Here is a 20,566-nt window from a genome sequence, read left to right as displayed (position 1 = left end):
TTTTTGAAATATAAAATCAATAATTTTTATTTTTTGTTCTGCACACATGGCAACACAGAACTGTGAAGACAGACGTGGTTAGCATAAACCACTCGAGCCAGCGGAACCACGGCAAACTCATGGATCATCTGAGCTCCCATCTCCACCTTGGTGGCGGCCCCACCTCTCAGATTTTAAGTTCTGTGGAAAGTGCAGGCTTCCAGGAGTGCTGTGGAACAGAGCAGAGAGGTAGGATTTTCAAAATCTTCCTATATATATTTCTGAGCTGTTGAGTGAATGAACAATTCAGCATAGGTGAATTCAACAAAGGTGCGCAGACTTGCTGCCTCCTCTTCTGTGAACTGGGCAATTCTCCCAGTGCTCTTTTCTACTTGCCTGCACAGCTCCTGTGCCTATCCTGAGGAGTGCCCCATGCCGAAGCTGTAACATGATTTTCCTGCCCTCTAGGGTTCCCCACTTTGTTTCTTTTGGGGGAGGGTCACACATCTGAGTTCATGAGGCCAGGAGTCGCCCAGGGAGACTGTCCTCCCTGACCTTTTTAGCAAGTGAAGAACTGACTTGTCAAAAAGCACCTACAATGTGCTAGTTTCTGTGCTGAGGGATAAGGATGGAGGAGAGAACAGCAGAGCCAGACTGTCTCCCCTTGTGGAGGATATAGGTTAGGTAAATATCAACTTGATTCTCACAACAGTGAACCTAGACAAGCACAATGCTGCTTCCATCAGAATTACATGGGGGCAACTTTTAAAATGCAGATACCTGACCTAGCACAGACTTGCTAAATCAGTATCTCAAGGCTCTGAGAATTAGCATTTAAATAAGGATCAAGACTCCCTTAACGGTATACTCCTGTGGAAAGAGTAATTGCCCTACACTACCACATGTTATTCCCCGACATCGTCCAAACTTTTTCAGGTGACTCAGTTACACCCAACATAGTTATACTGCAAAGGTGTGTTTTATTGTATTTCAATGCTCGGAAACTGGTATTTCAAATGAGTAGTATGTATGGCAACTTGATCATTACCAGAACCTATCATTGTTGAAGCTCTCAAGCAGCGCTGTCTGTAAGAGCTTTCTATGATGATGCAAACATTCTCTTTACTGACCAATATGAGCCACATGTGGCTGTTGAGCACTTGAAATGTGGCTGGGTGGGATTGAAGAAATACATCTTTTATTTACTTTAATTTTAATTAACTTAAATTTAAATAGTCACATCTTGCTGGTGGCTACCATATTGGACAAGGCAACTTTAAGCAAAAGTTTACTGCAGAGCAATGGCATGTGCACATAAACCTGGTCCTTTTCTTAGAAATAAGATGGAATTCTCTATGTTCAATAAGTTCACTACCTTAGTGCTCTGAGCCTGTGTCCCCGTACTATCTGCCCATTCAGGCTAGCCTGTCATACATGCTGGGCTTAGATTGTTCACTGACCATTTCATTTTGTCCATGCTGTCCTATCCCGAGGGCCGCAGTCTACCCCTCCTGTACCCACCACCCCAGCAATCACCACGTTTGGCTGCCACTTCCCCATGCTGTTCCTCCTACTCACGTGAGGTGGAGCATTTTCGCAGGTTGCCAACAGCCTTGACATATTCTTCTCCTAAGTATTTTTCATATGTGTTTTTGTCATGAAGTTTGGCCAAACATTGTGTGTCATCTCTGAACAGAAGGTCCTTGGTTTCAGATCGGAACATGCAAAAGTAGCTCGAGCAGTCAGGCACGCTGCTTCCAAATATTTTCTGTCAAGTGAGCAGAAAGTCCGTGAGGACCTGTGGTCTTTAGCAGCTGGGAACACATGGATCAGAAGAGTCTGAAAGCTCTGAATCAGCCCTGGGGAAAAAGGGATGCTATAGAGTACGCCTTGGGAATTTTCCACCTCCTTTAGCTGCCATTTACCCACTTAGGGCCCCAGTTCCATGTTTTCATGATGCCTTCAAAATCATCTTTAGGGTCCCCAGTCCCACCTTCCTCTGAGAAGTCCCTCCCACCCACCACCCATGCCTGCCTACTCTGATCGCTCTTCCCCACTTCATTGCCCTTCATTGGGGGCTGCTTATAGGAAATGAGAGGACAATAATAGGTCCTTTGAGATGTTATTGTCCAAGAAGATATTAAACGTGAATCTTCCCAGAGGAGCAGCAGAGGTAGCTGTTAAAAATTCATGTCTGAGGCTGGGTGTGGTGGCTCACGCCTGTAATCCCAGTACTTTGGGGGGTTGAGGCAGGTAGATCACAAGGTCAGGAGTTTGAGACCAGCCTGGCCAAGATTGTGAAACCCAGGCTCTACTAAAAATACAAAAATTAGCCAGGCATGGTGGTGGGTGCCTGTAATCCCAGCTGGAGGCTGAGATTACCCTGGAGGCTGAGGCAGGAGAATTGCTTGAACCCGGGAGGCAGAGGTTGCAGCGAGCCGAGATTGGGCCACTGCACTCCAGCCTGGGTGACAGAGCAAGACTCCATCTCAAAAAAAAAAAAAAAGTTCATGTGTGACTGAATTTTGAATCCTTTCTTGGGCAAGCCACTCCTCCAGGTCTCCAAAGGTTGTAAGTGAAATGATGACCGCAAAATGTTCAACTTTCCATATAGCAGCTAGGAAATGTTTGTTACATGCTCATTATTGTCACCATGTACCTTAAAAGGACTTCTAAATATACGCTATCTTAGTTTTTTTTTAAAAAAAAGGTAAGGTTGTCCCCCGAGAAGGCAGGCTCTCCAAGGGCAGGGGTCCTGTGTTTTTCAGACAGTTGAGAACAGTGCTCAGTCTGTCTAGGCAAGAGGAACAGAAATCCACTCTTCGTGACTTGTATCAACAAGTGCTGGGAAACAGGGTCTGTCGTCTTCATTTTTGGGAAGGACAGGAGTAGGGGAAATGAGAGTACTTAGCGGGAGCAGAAAGGCATATTCCTGGTCCTGAGGGCGCATGGATCAGATGGGGACTAATTGCCAGTGACCAGGAGCTAGAAGCAGAGCTGAGCCTGGGAGGTCTAGTTCCATAATTGCACAGCTAATGTGTGAGCATGTCCTATAGAGCAGGCATTTTCCTATGCCCTTTGGGTGCATGTCTTCACTTAATACGCATATTAACCAAGAAGTAGGGAAAAGTATTATTATTACAACTTTATATATGAGGAAGCTAAGGCATGGAGCAGTTATATAATATACCCAAGATGGCACAGCTAGGAAGCTGTGGAGCTGAGATTTGAACCCTGATATTCTAGTCCACAATGCATGGCATGAAAGGCACAATGCATGAAATTTTAGTTCTCAAAAAAGAAAGTGCCAGAGTCATGGCTGCACTTAGTTGTAAACTCCCCCCAAATAACCTATAGCCATCTAGGAAGAAAAGGTGGGAGGCCCTGGCTGGTCCATACCTGCTGGTCAAATAGCATCTGTTGGACACATTGTGCCTTATCTTTCCGTGTGACCACAGCATGATTGGGGGCTCGGGCCAGGTGGCAGCTTGCATACTTTTCCACAGGCTTCCTGGAACCATCGAGGCACAGCAACTCAAAATCGTCTTCATTCAGATTCTTAGCCCACGCTTCAGGGTTCTTTCCTAGGGATAGAAAGAAGGTGGATCGGCTGGTGGCTTTGGTCAAAGTACCCCACTGGGGAGATGGGACTGACTCAGTGGTGTGTACAGAACCTGGGCCTTCTGGCCAGCAGAAATGCCCACACTGGGGTTATAGTGATGTGGACAGGAAGAGACACCCATGTGGTCTACAAGGCAATACCAGACTCACAACTGCCAGGAATGCTTATTGACCACCCCTTCCCAACCTTCCCCACCCAACCAGGTGGGAGTGAACTACATTCTGTGGATGCTCTTCAAAAAGATCTTCCTTGCCACTAAATTCCAAAGTCTTCTGTACCTCTTGCTCCAGCACAGGAAGAGTGTGACACTCTAAGCCAGGTGGATCAATTTCTGTGGTGTAATATATGGCATCTCCAAACAAAAGAACTTTTCCGCAGGGGACACCTCTGGAATCTGCACCAGAATTTTAAATCTGACTCCCTTGTTCCAATTCTAAGTGAGAATGTGCACAGGCCTGTGTGATATACGTCCGTATCCTATCTTGGCCTCCTTTGCCTTTTCTTTTCTGTAGTTCTAAAAAAAGGAAAATCTCACCCATTCTTAGGGTTTTGGCTCCTTCCTCCTGAGGCACTTCGCAAATATGTTTTACTAATTTTTATTTGTCTCCCATAATTCAGGATTGTGACCTTTTTAAAAATGAATTTTTCAGCTGGGTGTGGTGGCTCACACCTGTAATCTCAGCACTTTGGGAGGCTAAGGTGGGTGGATCACCTGAGGTCAGAAGTTCAAGACCAGCCTGGCCAAGATGGTGAAACCTTGCCTTTAAAAATAAATAAGTAAATAAAAATAATAAAAAAGGAAAAATGAATTTTTCATTTAATTTTCTTTCTTTAACCAAATAACTAGTACATGCGATCACACTCATAAATTTTTGAATATCTCCCTATATTAACTAAAAGCCTCCTTTCCTATACTACCCAAATCTTGCTCAGTCTTATAGTGTTAGTCCGTAATATCACATTTGGGAGTTCCCATTCATGTCTCATTATATGTATTTTTTTATGTGTCTATATGGATGTCACATATTTCTAATTTTGTTTAGTGTTAGATCTTGACAAATGTAAAATGCTGTAGCTTTTTTTCAACTGTTTACATAACTTATAGATTCTTCTTGTCAGTACATATAAATCAAGCTCATTCTTCTTAACTACTATAGTATATTTCATAGTATGGCTATAATAATATTTTTAAACCATTCCTCTTTTAATAGGTATTTGAGGCATTTACACTTTTTTGCCACTACAATAGTGTTAAAATTAGTGTTACTGGCATATAATTGTGCTTACATAGAAGTGGAATAGTTAGTTCAAAGGCTCTGTGCATTTTTATGGTTTTTTTTATTATTTATAATACTAGTACTCTATTCTCAGCCCTCTCCAAGGCACAATCTTATTGGAGGGGAAAGTAACACACATACCAAAACCAAAAATTCGGGCCAGGGGTAATAATATTTTATATTTTGTGAAACACTCTAGATGCTGTGTGAGCTCAAACCAGGGCTTTGAGAACAAATGAATTAAGAAACTGGCTGGAGACGGCAAGATTTCAGATGTTTCTTATAGTATGTGTAGGAGGAGAGGAGGAGAAAGGAATGCCCCTCTGTGGGAGGAAAGAAGAGTGCAGGTGAGAGTGGGGGCAGGTGTGTGCCTGGTGTTTCTCACAGAGAGAGGAGACCCGCCTCTCGAACATCGCAGGCAGTGGGATATGTGAGGTGCTCAGGGAAGAGGAAAAGTGGATTTGTGAGGAAATTGATGTTAATGAATGAGCCAGAACCTAAAGGTAGAAAATTAAGACAAATTAGATGAGAGGTGATTCAGTCTGGCTAGAAGGGCATCTAGAAGGGCATGTTAAAAATATACTTTTTCAGTAAAAAATAATACACATTTATTGATGGGAATTTGTAAAATGCTACATAGTATTGGGAAGAAAATTTTGAAGCATTTGTAATTTCATAGCCTACACCTTCAAAATTAGTACATTTCTAACATTCTTTTTCCTACACACACATACAGTACACTCACACACACACACACACACACACACACACACACAAATTGAGACAAAAAAGCCCATGTAGGCTGGGTGCAGTGGCTCATACCTGTAATCAAAGCACTTTGGGAGGCCAGGGTGGGCGGATCACAATGTCCAGAGATTGAGACCATTCTGGCCAACATGGTGAAACCCCGTCTCTACTAAAAATACAAAAATTATCTGGACGTGGTGGCACGTGCCTGTAGTCCCAGCTACTCAGGAGGCTGAGGCAGAAGAATCACTTGAACCCAGGAGGCGGAGGTTGCAGTGAGCCGAGATCGTGCCACTGCACTCCAGTGTGGGTGACAGAGTAAGACTCCATCTCAAAAAAAAAAAAAAAAAAAAGCCCATGTGTGTTTGTGTCTTGGTTCTTGCTTGTATATACCATGGCACTTAAGACAGATTTTGGAGGAGGTAGAGATGGGGGCAAGGGTTGAAAAACTCCCTACTGGGTGCTATGCTCACTACCTGGGTGACAGGTTCAATCATACCCAAAACTCAGCATCATGCAATACACCAGGTAACAAACCTGCATATGCACCCCCAATCTAAAATAAAAGTTGAGAAAGAAAACAATTAATGGCAGAAGGTGCAAAAATGTAAGTATGATGAATCAGACCTGGTGTGATCTATAGTTAGTGATATTTATCAGGAATGTGATATTAAATCAGGGGTATTAGACCAGTAGTTCCCAAACTTACAATACATCAAAATTACCTTGGCTTTTATAAAGTGATGTTTTCTGCCTTAAATGGACACAATAAAATTTAGTTCTAGTTCTAAAAAAAGACACACTGTGAAGAAATAAGATATCGACTGACAGACTTAATCTAGGCCTGACAGCCAGGGAGTATAGCAGGATTCTTTTTAGGGATAGAGGCTAGGAGAAGAGGAGGGAACTTTGACAGAAAGATGAGGACAATTGGTTTTGCAATGCGAGTGTACTGTGCACATAAAGTGACACCTCGGGAAATAGAGTGGAATGGAATTGAGATGAGGGGTCAGGCCTCCTATCTAAATTCTATTCAGGAGGTAAGAATTTTTGAGTCATTGCAAAGAGTAGAGGGTCAAAGCTTAGAGAGGGGAGCTGTCCTCAGAAAAGTACCGAAAGAAATCAAGGGTGACAAAGAACCAAGCTGAGGTTAACACTCTGGCAGGAGGAAGAAGGAGAGCCCTTAAAGGAACAAGCAAAAATAATATGAGGGAAGAAAGGAAAATTAGTCAATCCAATAATTCGTCAAACAAATTCTTAGCAACTATTGTGTGCTATGTGCTACACTAGGTCCTGGGAATATAAGAGGAAGAAAAAGAACTCAAAGAGTTTCTATAGCCAAAGTGTATGACAGAATGTGGTGAATTCAATCATAATACAACAGGAACAGAGGGTCCTCCTTGTAGGATGGGGCATGCCATCTGGGAAGGCTTCCTGGAGGGGCTGCTGCTGAGCTGGTTCGTTCTGGATGAGTTGCCCAGGAAAGGTGAGGAGTTGGAGGAATGAGCATGAGAGAAGGCAGGGAAGTATTCACAGCCTGAATTCTAGTGGGCTCTCCCAGCATTTAGGGATACTGAGGAGTCAGATGTGAGGCCAATGTTTGTTTTGCTTTGTTTTTAATGTCATGGCTGTCCAACATTCACCCACAAGTTAACACCCACTGATGATTCTTACTTGAATCAGTTATCAATATATTGGTTGCCAAGTGACAGTTTTCTAACTCTGTCATTCCTTCCACATTCATTAGTTTTCCCTTCTTCGCTTGTTTAATCAGTATTGCCTCATGCATTCTTATTTCTTTCAATGGGCTATTAACCCTTACTGCTACCATTACTTATTTTAATGCTCAACATTCCCAGACTTGGCAACAGGAGAGCCTTCTAACTGGCTCTTATATGCATTGAGTGTCCCATCACTGCTTGAGCACTTCAGTGTGGTGTTCTAGGCTCAACATGTATTTTTCCTGCCCCAGTCCTGAAGTCAGCTATTTTTCCAAGGAGTTCTGGTTCCTTTTAGCAAAGAAGATTAACTTGCAAGCCAATATGTTGATGCTTACTCCTGCTGGTGTGCCATTGCCTCTAGGCCTTCTCAGTGGACACAACCCAGAAATACAGAAAATAGCTATAAAAGGCATTACTGGGATGACTGACAACATTTAGATGTGTACTGTGGATGTGACAAGTATTAAATCCACATAATGTAAAATGTCCTGATCTTGGTAATCGTACTGTGGGTATGCAAGAGGTTGTCTTATTTATAGGAAATAGGCACTGAAGTATTTAGGGGAAAGGAGCACAAGGCTTGCAGCTGTGGGAGTGTGCATTGAGGAGGATTTAGGGCCATTGGGGCCCCATGATCCTGATCATTCTGTGCACTCAAGTGAACATGTCTCTCTTCACTGAGCAGATAGATTGAGAATCAGAGCTTCAGAGTCTGACAGCATACATAATACTTCCACAAAGGCATCCCTGAAGACAAGTGAATACCAGTAACCAGGATCTAGTGATCTATGGGGACAGAGGAGCAGGTGCACGTACCCCCGGTGTTCTGTGTCACAGTCAGGTGTTTCACAAAGGCCACATCTCCCTTCTCAACCAGACACCTGCAGAGGTCCAGACAGTAGGAGAGAAAAAAGAGGAGATCAGAGTGACTTATCTCTCATTCAGGGGACTACCTTATAGATTCAGGATGGCCATCTGAAAACAGCAATTGTAACTTCCATTCTAACAGTAAGCAATGTAAGGAATAAAAAGAACAGAAACAAAACACTCTGAATTGATTACAGTTATACAGTCTCAGTTCCACATACTAAATCTTAATTTTGAGTACAGCTTCTCTTACAAATGACATCATTTCCTTGGCATCAACAAGGATAGTAGGGAATTGATTTTCCAGTGAGGTGATGCCTCCCCTAGTATATGAATGAAAAATCCAGTTCCTTCAGATTCTTGTACAAGGCAAATGTCTAGGCAACATTTGTGAGAAACTGACACTCTATCACAAATTGCAATTTGTGCCATCCTTCATCCCTTTGAGAAAGAATTTTAACATTTATGGGCCATTTACTATGTTGTGGGGTTTTTGTTTTTGTTTTTGAGAAATGCAGAGAATATGGCAAAACCTGGCATAAGTGACTTGACTCTACTAACTCCCAGGCCATATATCTCTGGGGTGTGGTACTGGGGGTTGTAACACAACTCTGAGCTACAAATCCCCAAGAAGTTTCAGGAAAAAAAATAGTAATAAAATAAACCGTGGTTAGTATGGTTCCAATTTTAATTTTGACTGTCTTCCAGTCCTTTGAAAAGACAGACCACACAGATGATGAACTAGTGTGTACTTCAAAGTCTGCACAAGGTCCTCCTCGATGAGCTGAGTGGGTTGGACTCTTGGACAATGGACCCAACCCTGCTCTCCATCTACTTTAACCCCCTTGCTTCAAGGAAAAGAACCTGCATTTTCATGTATCAGTTCAAGAGTTTTGGGGGTAGCTAGCTGAGAAGGCAGGGTACCTATTGTGCCATATATTGATTTAATTTTATTTTCTTTGGAGTTTGGAGTCTTTTTATCAATCTCATACATTTGACTTCATAGCTAAGTTTTATAAGATAAGTTTAGAAAAAGAAGCCTTTATACGTGTTTATTTTAAGCATGTTTATACGTGCATGTTATTTGAGCCTTTTCTCATGACCTGTAATTCTCAAACATATGCTATCACCAGAAAAAGACAAGGTATAAAAATGCAAAGGGGAACTGTATTTTAAGTCCCCAAACTCTTCAATTTTTGTGAAAACAACACAGTCTACTTTGTGAAATTAGAAACTTGGGGAATGTGAATTATACTTAATCTAATTTACAAAGTGGCTCTAACTAGAAAATAGGAATGACCTTTGTTTTTTACATCACTGCTGGGAAGCTGAGTTATAATACCATCATCATTGTGCAGCTCATGGATTCCTGAATCACCGGGTAACAGCAGGCCTGGAGCAGAATGGGTAGTTAAAAAGTGGGGGCAGATGCGGTGGTTCACGCCTATAATCCCAGCACTTTGGGAGGCCAAGATGGGAGGATTGCTTGAGCCCAGGAGTTTGAGACCAGCCTGGGCAACATGACAAAACCCTGTCTCTACAAAAAAACTACAAAAATTAGCTGGCTGTGGTGGTACATGCCCGTAATCCTAGCTACTAGGGTGGCTGAGGTGGGAGGATCACTTGAGCTCAGCAGGTTGAGGTTGCAGTGAACCATAAGAGCACCATTGCGTTGGAGCCTGTGCAACAGAGACCCTGTCTCAGAAAAACAAACGAAAAAATAGCAAGGTGTGTCTAAGAAAATGAATGATAGGCTCTCCATAAAGTACAATCGTAGTTAGGAATTTAGAAATCATGTACTATTCTGTATTTCCAGGTGAGTATTGTTCTAGATGATCCAGAGGTGCATGGAAAAGCCTGAACCAAATTCTCGATGCAGCGTTTATTCAGCCACAGTAGGGTATCATCGCCAAGGCACTAGTGACACCTGGGGCTGGCTAATTCTTTGTTGTACCGTGCTATCCTGTGCATTGTGGGATGTTTAGCGGCTTCTATGCGTTAGATGCCAGTAGCACCTCCTCCCCTGCCCCAACATTATCACAATCAAAAATATCTGCAGATATTGCCAAATGTCACCTGGGGTCATCCCCAGCTGAAAACTGCTAAACTGTACCAAACACAAGTCTCTGCTGTCTTTGACAGCCATGTAAGCATCCTGGGGGAGTCTGGCTGCCTCTCCCCATGTGGCTCTACATCTGGTTGTGAAATCTACTCTCTTAATACATACAGCACTAACACTATAGGAACATAAGAACCTTACCTTAGTGCCCAAAAGAAATCTGGCCAAGGATTATGTGTTACTCTATTTGCGTCAGGGTTAGAAGGCTCACCTGAAAGCTCCTGTGTAGCCATAGTATCCCTCTTTGCTGTTAGGTTCACACTTGTTTGGGCCTGTGCCCATACACAGCTTACAGAGACTGGAGTTTTTTGCAGACCCAGGGGCACAACCTTCGCTGAAAAATTCATCTGCGCAAATGACAAGAGGAAGTCAGCTTTTCCTGAGTCAATGCAAGCAGCTTTTACCTAACACATAACAGGGCTGCATGACCCAGGACAAAAAGAACATATTCATTAATTCTGTGACCAGCCACCACCAACCCAGGACTTGCCAGGTTATGGGCTTTACAGGGGAACCTATTGAGATTGGGAAAAGGAGTTAATGACCATTACAATTCAGGGCAGAGGGGATTTATTTGAGCACAATGATGATGTCATCACTAAGCTAAAGAAAGAAGAAATGAAAAATGCCATGAAAGGGGACAGAAAAAGGATCAAATCTGAAGGTTTGCCTCCTGAGCTTGTGCCACCTGTTTTCAGATGTTCCTGTTCGTTCCCTGCCATTCATTACAAGAGCCTTTGCTACATTCCAACCTCAGGAAAGGGATGGGGAATTTTCTTTGCAGCTCAGCTGCTCTCCTGTGGCCATAAAAGTGCCAGGAGGTTCAGAAGAGCAGAGGTAGTGCCTTTGTCAGTGGGATTCCTGAGTTTTCTGAATGTCACCCCGGCCACACTTTTCTTCATGTCTAAGTGGTGTCACAAAGCACAGTGGTACAGAGACATGTTCTCATCACCACTCCCCTGACCCCACAGGGTTTTCTGGGTGAATAGCCAGATTTAGAGGCCTTTCCTTTATTAGAGTTGCCCAAATTTGGAAGTGGCAGGGACAAAGTACTTAGGAAGCTAATGTAAATCAGAACCACTGGAAAATATCTGTCTGTGGGGAAACTTAGAAGTTTAAGGGGGTTAGAAATAAGCCCACACCTGGTGATAGTCAGAGGACATAGCAAATGAGATGATTTCCACTGCTTAGAAAGCTCCTAGGAGCTGGGCAGGGACTTGGTGAGATTGCCAACACCCTAAAGAGACCCGGGATCACCCATACTCACATACCCTACAAAACCTTGTGGCAGGGATTGCTACCTGTCTACCCAATATCTGTTTCTCCTTGTACTTTGTAACAAAAAATCTGGTCTTAACTGAGATAGGGAAGTTCTCAAATGAAATATTACATTTCTTTTTTACGGCTAGGTGTGGTGATGTACGTAAGTTCTGGACAATGAAAAGTTTGCTGAAATAACTGGTTAGACTTCCTGGAGAGAACCTTTAAAAAGCTGGCATAAACTCCCATTTGCTGTAATCCCTTGGTGATTGGGGCTGCCTGGATCATGGATGTGATGGCAACCATGGGATGACCTTCAAGATGGAAGTCTCATGCTCAGAGTATGAAGGAGCCTGGGTTTCTCATGACCATACCAGCCATGCACTGCTCACTTCTTTCTCATGAGAGATAAATGTGTATTGATTCATGCCATTATGTGCAACTGAAATGAACCGTCCCGACTCAGCAACCCATTTCCAGCCCTCCCAGGCCTTGTTGCTATGTCCTTGAGGACAGCAAATTCTACTGTTCTTTTGCCAAATTCTACTTTTCTAGAGCCAGAGCCCACAGCACCTTATGCCACACTCCTCTTCCTAAGGCAGGACCCTGCTTTCTGGCACAGCCCTCACCAGCCCTCCTTCCCCACATTCGCTCACCAAATCTGCAGTGGTTGATCTTATTGTAGAGCAGGCCCATGGGGATATTCCAGCCAGCGGTTCTGTCAACTGCCGTGTGGCAGGACTTCTTGCCTTTCAAAGTATCCCAGGTGAGGTCAGCAGTTGATTTCTTCACCACTGCTACAGCAAGATACCCTACAAGAAAGACACCATAAAAGGATTTATTAAAACCTCTGGGGCCTCCAGAGTGTCTGCGTCCAATCAAAGCCACCATTTCCCTAGAGAAACAAAGACATCCTGAATCAGTCATTGTGTCTTGAGCGGATCCTCCCAGTAACTGACTGAGGGGGAGCACAAGGTACTCTGTCAGGAGGAGATTAATCTGAAGTTTAAAAACAAAATATTGTGAAAACATCATCATTAGCTCAATGGCTGGGTGTATAACCTTTCCCTAAATGCATAAAGTCACTGAAGCTGTAAGCCAGCAATTCACCCTCCAATGTGTCCTGTCAGAGGAACAGATACTGAAACAGCTAATGTAACCACAGACTTTCATAAATTAACACGTACTGAGCTATAGCAGTAAAAGATCAATAAGCAAAAGAGAAAAATTGGGCCAGACATTTTCTGATAAGGAGAATATAGTTTTATACCAAAATAAATATGCGAAATGGAAAATTTCAGTATCAAGTCACCTGCCATTTTCAGCAGCAAATATATCCTAGTCCTTAAAACGGGAAACAGAACATCAACCTGTGATTTGTTTGCCAGTTTAATTAATTCAGATGACAGTTTCTAACAGAAAACAAAATCCTTATTATCCATAGAATAAGAATAGCTTTTTCTATACCTACTGAAGGGCTTAGTTCCCCCAAGTGATGGGGAGAGGCTGGGAGATTGTAATCCATGGAAGTGACAAGGACAGATTTGCACAGTAATGGCTGTCTGGAATGTGACCTGCAGGGGCCTGAGCACAGGGGCCCAGTTCTCACCTTGGTGTAAGACTTCCTGACTTGCTTCTGCTCCATTTCTTGAGATGTACCCTTAGCCAGAGCCCTGGGTAAGAACCAGGTTGACCTGGGTTCCTGGACCCAGCCCTGGCTAGGACGTCAGATAATTTTATGTTCCTGGAACCTGCCTGTGTGAGGCTCTGTACTGAGCCCTGTAAGGAACAAATAAGCAAAGTTTCTTGGTTGATGCTCACTCTTATCTGAAAATGTGCAGGCCTCATGTCACGTAAGGTGAGGAGCAGTGGGAAATATCTGGATTTACTTCCTAGATGCCTAATCCTAGACGATCTGCCTGCAAACTCTCTGAGCTGTAGGGTCCACTTGTGTATCCTTAGAGGATACCAAAACCTACCTTATGGCATTAAATGAAACATCCTGTGTGCAAGTTGTGGGAAATGTAAAGGAATAACCATGATTATCAATTACTCTCCTTCCATGATTCTCTTGCATTCTAAAAATTGGTCTCTTACAGTGCCTTATACACTTGAATTTTAAATCAATCTAACCAATTCCCCAAAACAATGGGAATTTACCTTTTAACTCCAGAGATTACCAATCCCAACTCACCTTCCTCTGCATTTTCCTCACAATCAGGATTCTTTGCTGGAGAAAAAAAAATGAAGAAGGCATTAAATCCTTATTTATGGATTGGGAAATCATGCCTTTTTAATGCTGCAGCTAAGAATAAAGAAAGTCAGAGAAAACTATACATGTCACCAATTCCCAACAAGTCCAGGCTCTCTGGATCATGCAAGTCCATTTCACCTCTTGGCCTCTACTATTTATCCAGAAACTGTGAATGTCAAGTTTCTTGCTCTGTCTGCACTGAGCCCACAGAGGAGTGCTGGCCAACTATATTTAAATCCCTGCCACAGGGCAGTGGGAGAGTGTGAGTTTTGGAACCTGGAAGACTGCCAGAAATCCCAGCTGTCCTTTGCAATGGGGTCATCTTTAGTGAGGACTTCCCAGTATAGAACTTTCATTTCCCATTTCTGGAATGTACCATAACTCCCAACCTTCATGATGACTGTGGGGATTTGAGATGAAGGGGCTCAGAGAGCCTGCAAAGTAGAAGGAGCTCAGAAAGGGAAAGCTTTATGGCAGCTGCGGTATGAATCAGGCTGTGATGTTTCCATCTCCTCTCTCCATGGCCCAGAGGAAAGAAAACACAGAGAGGTGCTTCCCATCACTTACTATTGTAGTTTTCTGCTAAGACAGGCACCAGACCGCACTTGCCCGCTATGTAGACAAACCCTCCATCCAAGCTCATGGCATCAGCTTCTCCATTCTGCAAAGACACAGCAAATCACAGCAGATGAAAAGAGGCTGTTTCCTGTGCCACCCACCTTTCCAGCTGTTTCCTTAAAGCAGCCTTCCAAGCACATGAGTGCCAGGGAGACAGCAGGTGCTGATACTGAACCCCCAAAGGATCAGTCCAGCACAATCAGCATGGAAACTCAAATGTACTCTCATTTTCACCCACTGATCGGTTTATTTTCATGAACTGATCAACTCTAGGTGCCTAGTTCAAGAGCAGACCCACATTCAGTCCTCTTGCCTTCTTGTAGGACACACTATCCCAGAGACTCTCCTACAACACATTGCTGACACCAAGAATTCTCACGTGCAGATGGATGAGTGGCGCCAGGGACTCGAGGCTGTCTGTGGAACACAGCACCTTCTGGGGAGGGCTCTAGCTTCTAATGTCAGCCTCCTTGGCTGAGTGTATTTCTGTGTTTGGTGCATACATGTTTATGAATGAGTCAGATATTTTCAAGTGATCTAAATCTCAGCTCTGATAAGCCCTAAATTTCAAAGATGCTTAGATTCAACAAGGTTTGTAAGATTTCCCTTTGGCCTGGCAATATACTTCCTAGGAATAAACCATAAAAGAACAATCAGATGGCGGGCAACTATTTGGACAAAATGTGTTAGTGGGCAAAAATAACAGATGTGATTTATAATAGCAAAAAGAAAATTAAATGCTCAATGACAGAAATAGCTAAATAAATTGAAGCACATCCATGCTATGGAATAGATATCAACATTAAAATATCATCTTTTTTTCTTTAAAACATAGTATGGCTATATTTATTTCTCTCAATTCATGCAATATAATAATTACACATCAGCAAATATTATCTTCAATAATGATTTGATTCATCGGCATTTGAAATTTATATAATTTCACATCAACAGCCTTGCATTTTTTAATACTGTAAGTTTAAAAGCACCCACCAACAGCCACTTTATATATTTTCAATACCTCCCTCTACACATCCAAACTTTAAAAAGTTACTGAACATATAGGTCATGTTAGAAACTTGAGGTTTTAAAAATCTGCTTTTTCAACTTGATTCAGAAAACTCCTTATACTGACAATACAGTCACAGGTGGTAAAGGTAATTGTAGGAGGGAAAAGGAAAAAAGAGACAGACCCAAGTTTGCTGTCCTACTCTTTTAGTAATCCTGTCCACGGAAGATGGTGATGTTTTAAGAAGTAATAGTCCAGGTTGAATATGAGGAATGGGGCTTGCCTCACAGCTCGAAACATGCATTTCAAATAATTTCCTATTTGATTTGAGCTCACTGTAGCAAACTGATCCACACATTCACTCGGTGTCTTCCTGGTCAAGTGTTTTAAGCTCTTCGTGTTTTAGCTTGAAGGCATCTGTCACCAGACCAGTTTCAGGGTCCATGGGTCAGGGCGCAAACAAATTTTTAATGGATTTTCAAACTTTATCAGACATGCTCAAATAGCAGCTTCAGAAAGTACTTTAAGTAGAGTAGTCCCCTCTTATCCTCAAGGAGTATGTTCCAAGACCCCCAGTCTTGGAACCTGAAACCCTATACAATGTTTATTTCCTATACATACAAACCTATGATAAAGTTTATAAATTAGGCATAATAAGAGATTAACAACAATAAAACAGAACAATTATACTGTAATAAAAGTTATATTAATGTGCTTATTCTCTCTCTCTCTCTCTCTCTCTCTCTCTCTCTCTCTCTCTCTCTATCTCTATCTCTATCTCTCTCAAAATATCTTAACATTTCTGGACCACAATTGAAAGTGGGTAAAACCAAGAAAGTGAAACCTCAGATAAAGGGAGACTACAACACCTTGTCTTCTATTTCACAGCTGTTAGCTCCTCCCAAGTTCCTGGAAGTCCGTTCTTTCAACTTAGTTCTGTTAGTTCCTTTTGATTGCCACAACAAATCTAATGACATAAGAATGATTAACTGCAAAAGCACAAACGTCATCTGTTACTGGGAGATTCTTCAGCATTGGCTCTGCTTTCCCAAGGGAAACATAAGTCTCCTGCCTGTAGTTTTACAAGATCCTTTTTGTGATCAATCATCTGCAAACAACCATCAAACTCTCTAGTATCTCCAGGATGTAACCACTTCTGTCCATTTCCATCTTCAAAGAAATCAACTTTTGTTTCTGCTTCATTTCTGTAGCATCCCATTGTCACATGTTGGCCATTGGTAAGAATTCCACCTCTGGGATGTGGTTTTTCAGTATCAAAGTATCCACCTTCCTCCCAGTTCTCTAATTTCATGTCACAGCAAACTAATGCGACTCCCACTTGGGCCAGTATTGTAATCCACACGTCTGTAGATTCAGTGAGTCTGTATCCCTGACCACAACAAAAACAGATATTCATGAACTCACTGCATGTTGCAAAAAGTGGAGTACTTTTGTACAATAAAAGCTGAGTATTTCCACCTAGCAAGCTTCGCAATTTCCAGAAGACAAAGTTGTCACACAATGCAGTACTATGCTCTTTTGAAATGTGTTCCATTTTATAATTATAGGCTAGAATAAACAGATTACGTTGAAGACTACTCATTTCGTACACTTTATTCGTGTCATTTTGGTAGATCTGATCCATGATTTCCAGAATAGCTGCCATCAGTGTTGGTTTCAACCTGGAAGTAGTCCCTTTGCTTCCGGTTTTTATTTTTTATTAATTTGGTGTCTAGTTATGTTTCCCAGGCTGGACTCAAGGGCTCAAGCAATCCTCCTGCCTCAGCCTCCTGAGTAGCTGGTACTACAGCTGCATGCCACAGTGCCAAGCCCATTTTTTTCTTTTAAAGACCGATCCACAAAAGTCTGGGGTGAAGAGTAGCCAAACGGGCATCCATGAAAAAAACAAAGATGCTCAACACTTAATTCTAGAACATGGAGCAGAGGTAAATATCCAGTGTAGGCATGTTCCACTTCCGGTCTGGGAATCCTTTCCACCATCCCACTTATACCAGTAATGATGTGTCTATGCGAGATGATGACTCCCTTTGGAGGTCCTGTGTCTCTACTCATGAACATGATTAATGCCATAATTGAGGGCACTAGTTGCTTTGGTATCTGTTTTCCACACACACCTCCACTTTCTATTGCAGCCATAGTGTCCACGATAACAGCCTTGGGAAACTAGGACAAGTCAGTGGCTTCCCATTGACAGTGATGCTGTGCCACAGATGTGGGACCAAATAAACTACGTCCTTCAACTTTGTTTCCAGTAATTCTTTACTAGAAATGATATTGATTACTTCTGTTTCATATAATCCATGAACCCTGGACCTCCTAAAGTAGCATATGATTTTATGAACTAAATGTTATGCATAAAACACACAGCAGTGTGCAGCAATCATCCACTTGGCCGTGATCTCATGCAACATGGCGATATTGGTCTTTGATTTCTGCCCCAATATCTGTCAGCTGCTTCCAAAATTAAAAGCTCAAATGATGACATCTTCATAGGAGAGCAAATCATGATGTCCAAGAATAAGCTTTTTAAAAATGTTTCCATTTGGTTGTACTTCATCTTCTTCATTTAAGATTTCACATGTTCCCAAGAGTCTTTTGTTCTTACTTTTTCTTACATACGTAAAAACTTTATCTATCGTATCACATCCAGAGGATAATATTGAAGCCCAAGCACTCAAACTGTTAACAGATTTGTATAGACTTAGGTTTTGAATTTGTAGGCTTTGCTTTAACTTAGTGTGGTCTTGTCTTCATTCAGACGAGAAAGAAAATGGAAGGTAGGTTAAAATAGTATAGAGTGATATTTATAAATTGTATGAAATGTAAAGAATGAGGTTGACGGTCCCCTTTTGCTTCATGGTAGATAGTTCTGCAGATACATGGTTATTCATAAGTGCTCAAAAAGTAGAATTAACGTATTTCAGCAAAGATCAGTTGACAATGGCAGGAGACACTAGTGCCTTTGTAATGTGCATCTTTGTTTCAATGTATTTACTGAAACAAAGGTTCCAGCTCAAGAATAGCCAAATGGAAGAGACACAGAGGGCAAGAAATGTGGGGAGGATGAAGAGTGGAGCTTGGCACTTCATGTTCTCTTTAGGCAAACCACCCTCCCTCTGTCTCGATGTGTGCACCAATACAGAAGCTCCAGATCAGGTTTTACAAGAATGATTTATGATATGGGAAAAGCTTACTAGATACCATGAAGTGAGTAAAAGATAGCAAGTAACCTACATGAAATGATCCCAATGAGAGGATTTTCTCTGAATTACATGGGATTAAAAGTACTCTTATTTCTTCTTTATATCATTCAGGATTTAAAAAATTCTCTATAAGCCAACATGGAATACTCTTTAAAAAAAAATTTTAGAGACAAGGTCCTGCTGTGTTGCCAGCCTTGAACTCTTGGCCTCAAGCAGTCCTCCTGCCTCAGCCTCCTAAGTAGCTGGGACTATAGGTACATGCCACCATGCCCTGCTAGGATACTCTTTTGATCAACGAAACAAATTTGTACCTGCTTGGATCTTACCAGGTAGTCAGGATCTTACCACAGTGATCATGGCACGCCACTGGTCTCAGGACACCCACACCACGGTCCAGCCTCCCTAAGCAGGCACTGCTCAGCCTGCCCTCCCACCAGACACTCATATGAGGAGGAAACGGAGCCCTGTGGGCATCCTTCAAATCCACCAGCTCAAAGATTCCGAACTTCCTGTGGGGCTTTGCTCACATAATCAGGGCAAGGTTCCTGGGAGCCAGGTTTTTGCATCATTCTCAGGAACACTCGCTGGCTCAGCCTTGGGGGCCAGCAGGCAGCATTGGCAGGGACACTGCCCTAGGAAGGCTGGAGTGACATACCATGATCTTGGCGATGCAGTCTTCAGTGGTCTCCGCTGATTCACATTCTATTTTCCCTACACTGTTAACACTCCACTCATCACACTTGAGCCTTTCGTGGTGGCTCACCGCACACCACTTCACAGCCTTGCATTCACCCTCAGGGGCTTCTGGGCCTATGGCATTAAAAAAAAAAAAAAAAAAGCACATAAGAAGTGTCCCTTACTGTTGCCTGGTGTTTATCAGCACTACTCACTGTCTTCAGGCAAATGCTGGGATTTGCCAGCAGTAAACAGACTCCATTCAAGGAATTAATCACCTTAGAAAGCAAACTCAATGCACGATCTCTTGGTTGACTTCTCATTTAGATTTAGCTTTTTACTTCTTCTGAGAAGCCAACTTTCTAACCTCTGGGTACTATATGACCTCTGGCTGTTTTTTCCTTCTTCTTTTTCAGATAGCACTTAACTACCAGAGGTGTTCCTATTTATATGTTCATTGTTTATTGACAGTTTTCCTGCAGGGGAACATAAGCTCCAACAGAGAAAGGGCCCTGCCAGGGCATCCTCAGGCTTAGGGCAATGCTAGCACATGGTCAGCATAATAAATGTCTGATGAATAAGGGTACATCTGCCCAACTTTCAGACTGAGCTCAAGGGTCACTTCCTCAAGGAAGCCTTGCCTTAACCCCAAGTCCAGGGCCTGTTTTTCTTTGTTTTGTACTCTCTTAGGGCCATGGTATTTTGTTGTCATATTTCCCCCAACCCCCTTTTTTTTTTAGACACAGAGACTCACTCTGTTGCCAGGCTGGAGTGCAGTGGCATGATCTCGGCTCACTGCAACCCCCACCACGCGGGTTCAAGCAATTCTCCTGCCTCAGCCTCCCGAGTAGCGGGGACTATAGGCACACACCACCATGCTCAGCTGATTTTTGTATATTTAGTAGAGACAGGGTTTCTCCATGTTGGTCAGGATGGTCTCTATCTCTTGACCTTGTGGCTCGTGGTCCGCCCGCCTTGGTCTCCCAAAGTGCTGATATTACAGGCGTGAGCCACTGCACCTGGCCTACTATATTTTTCCTTTTTTTTTTTTGAGGTGGAGTCTTACTCTGTCACCCAGGCTGGAGTGCAATGGCACAATCTCATCTCACTGCAACCTCCGTCTCCAGGGTTCAAGCCATTCTCCTGCCTCAGCCTCCTGAGTAACTGTGATTACAGGTGCACACCACCACGCCC

At 42.7% G+C, this 20,566-nt stretch overlaps 1 protein-coding gene and 1 long non-coding RNA gene across 3 annotated transcripts in view; one reads left to right on the top strand and one right to left on the bottom strand.

The window, feature by feature from the left end:
• Positions 1-20,566, bottom strand: part of LOC108287356 (serotransferrin) — a 33,030-nt gene continuing 12,464 nt past the window's right edge. Inside the window, exons 9-17 of one of the 2 annotated variants that reach the window (XM_017505719.2) lie at positions 19,353-19,507; positions 14,414-14,507; positions 13,787-13,822; positions 12,249-12,404; positions 10,544-10,679; positions 8,163-8,227; positions 3,379-3,563; positions 1,558-1,747; positions 1-208 (exon numbers count right to left, since the gene is read on the bottom strand). In XM_017505719.2, the coding sequence (XP_017361208.1) occupies positions 174-208; positions 1,558-1,747; positions 3,379-3,563; positions 8,163-8,227; positions 10,544-10,679; positions 12,249-12,404; positions 13,787-13,822; positions 14,414-14,507; positions 19,353-19,507 (1,052 nt within the window). In that variant the 3' untranslated portion in view covers positions 1-173. Of the gene's footprint in view, positions 209-1,557; positions 1,748-3,378; positions 3,564-8,158; positions 8,228-10,543; positions 10,680-12,248; positions 12,405-13,786; positions 13,823-14,413; positions 14,508-19,352; positions 19,508-20,566 lie in introns of both variants that reach the window. The other variant, XR_001818300.2, reaches the window with a different exon arrangement.
• Positions 5,051-9,560, top strand: LOC119467855. The gene is made up of 2 exons (XR_005196486.1): positions 5,051-5,225; positions 8,922-9,560. It is a non-coding gene; the product is annotated as an uncharacterized LOC119467855 (long non-coding RNA).

This window comes from Cebus imitator, unplaced genomic scaffold, assembly GCF_001604975.1.
Source record: "Cebus imitator isolate Cc_AM_T3 unplaced genomic scaffold, Cebus_imitator-1.0 Scaffold340, whole genome shotgun sequence".
NCBI classification, from domain to species: Eukaryota; Metazoa; Chordata; class Mammalia; order Primates; family Cebidae; genus Cebus; species Cebus imitator.
The sequence above is the reverse complement of the archived record's forward strand: the minus strand, read 5'-3'. Positions and strand labels throughout refer to the sequence as shown.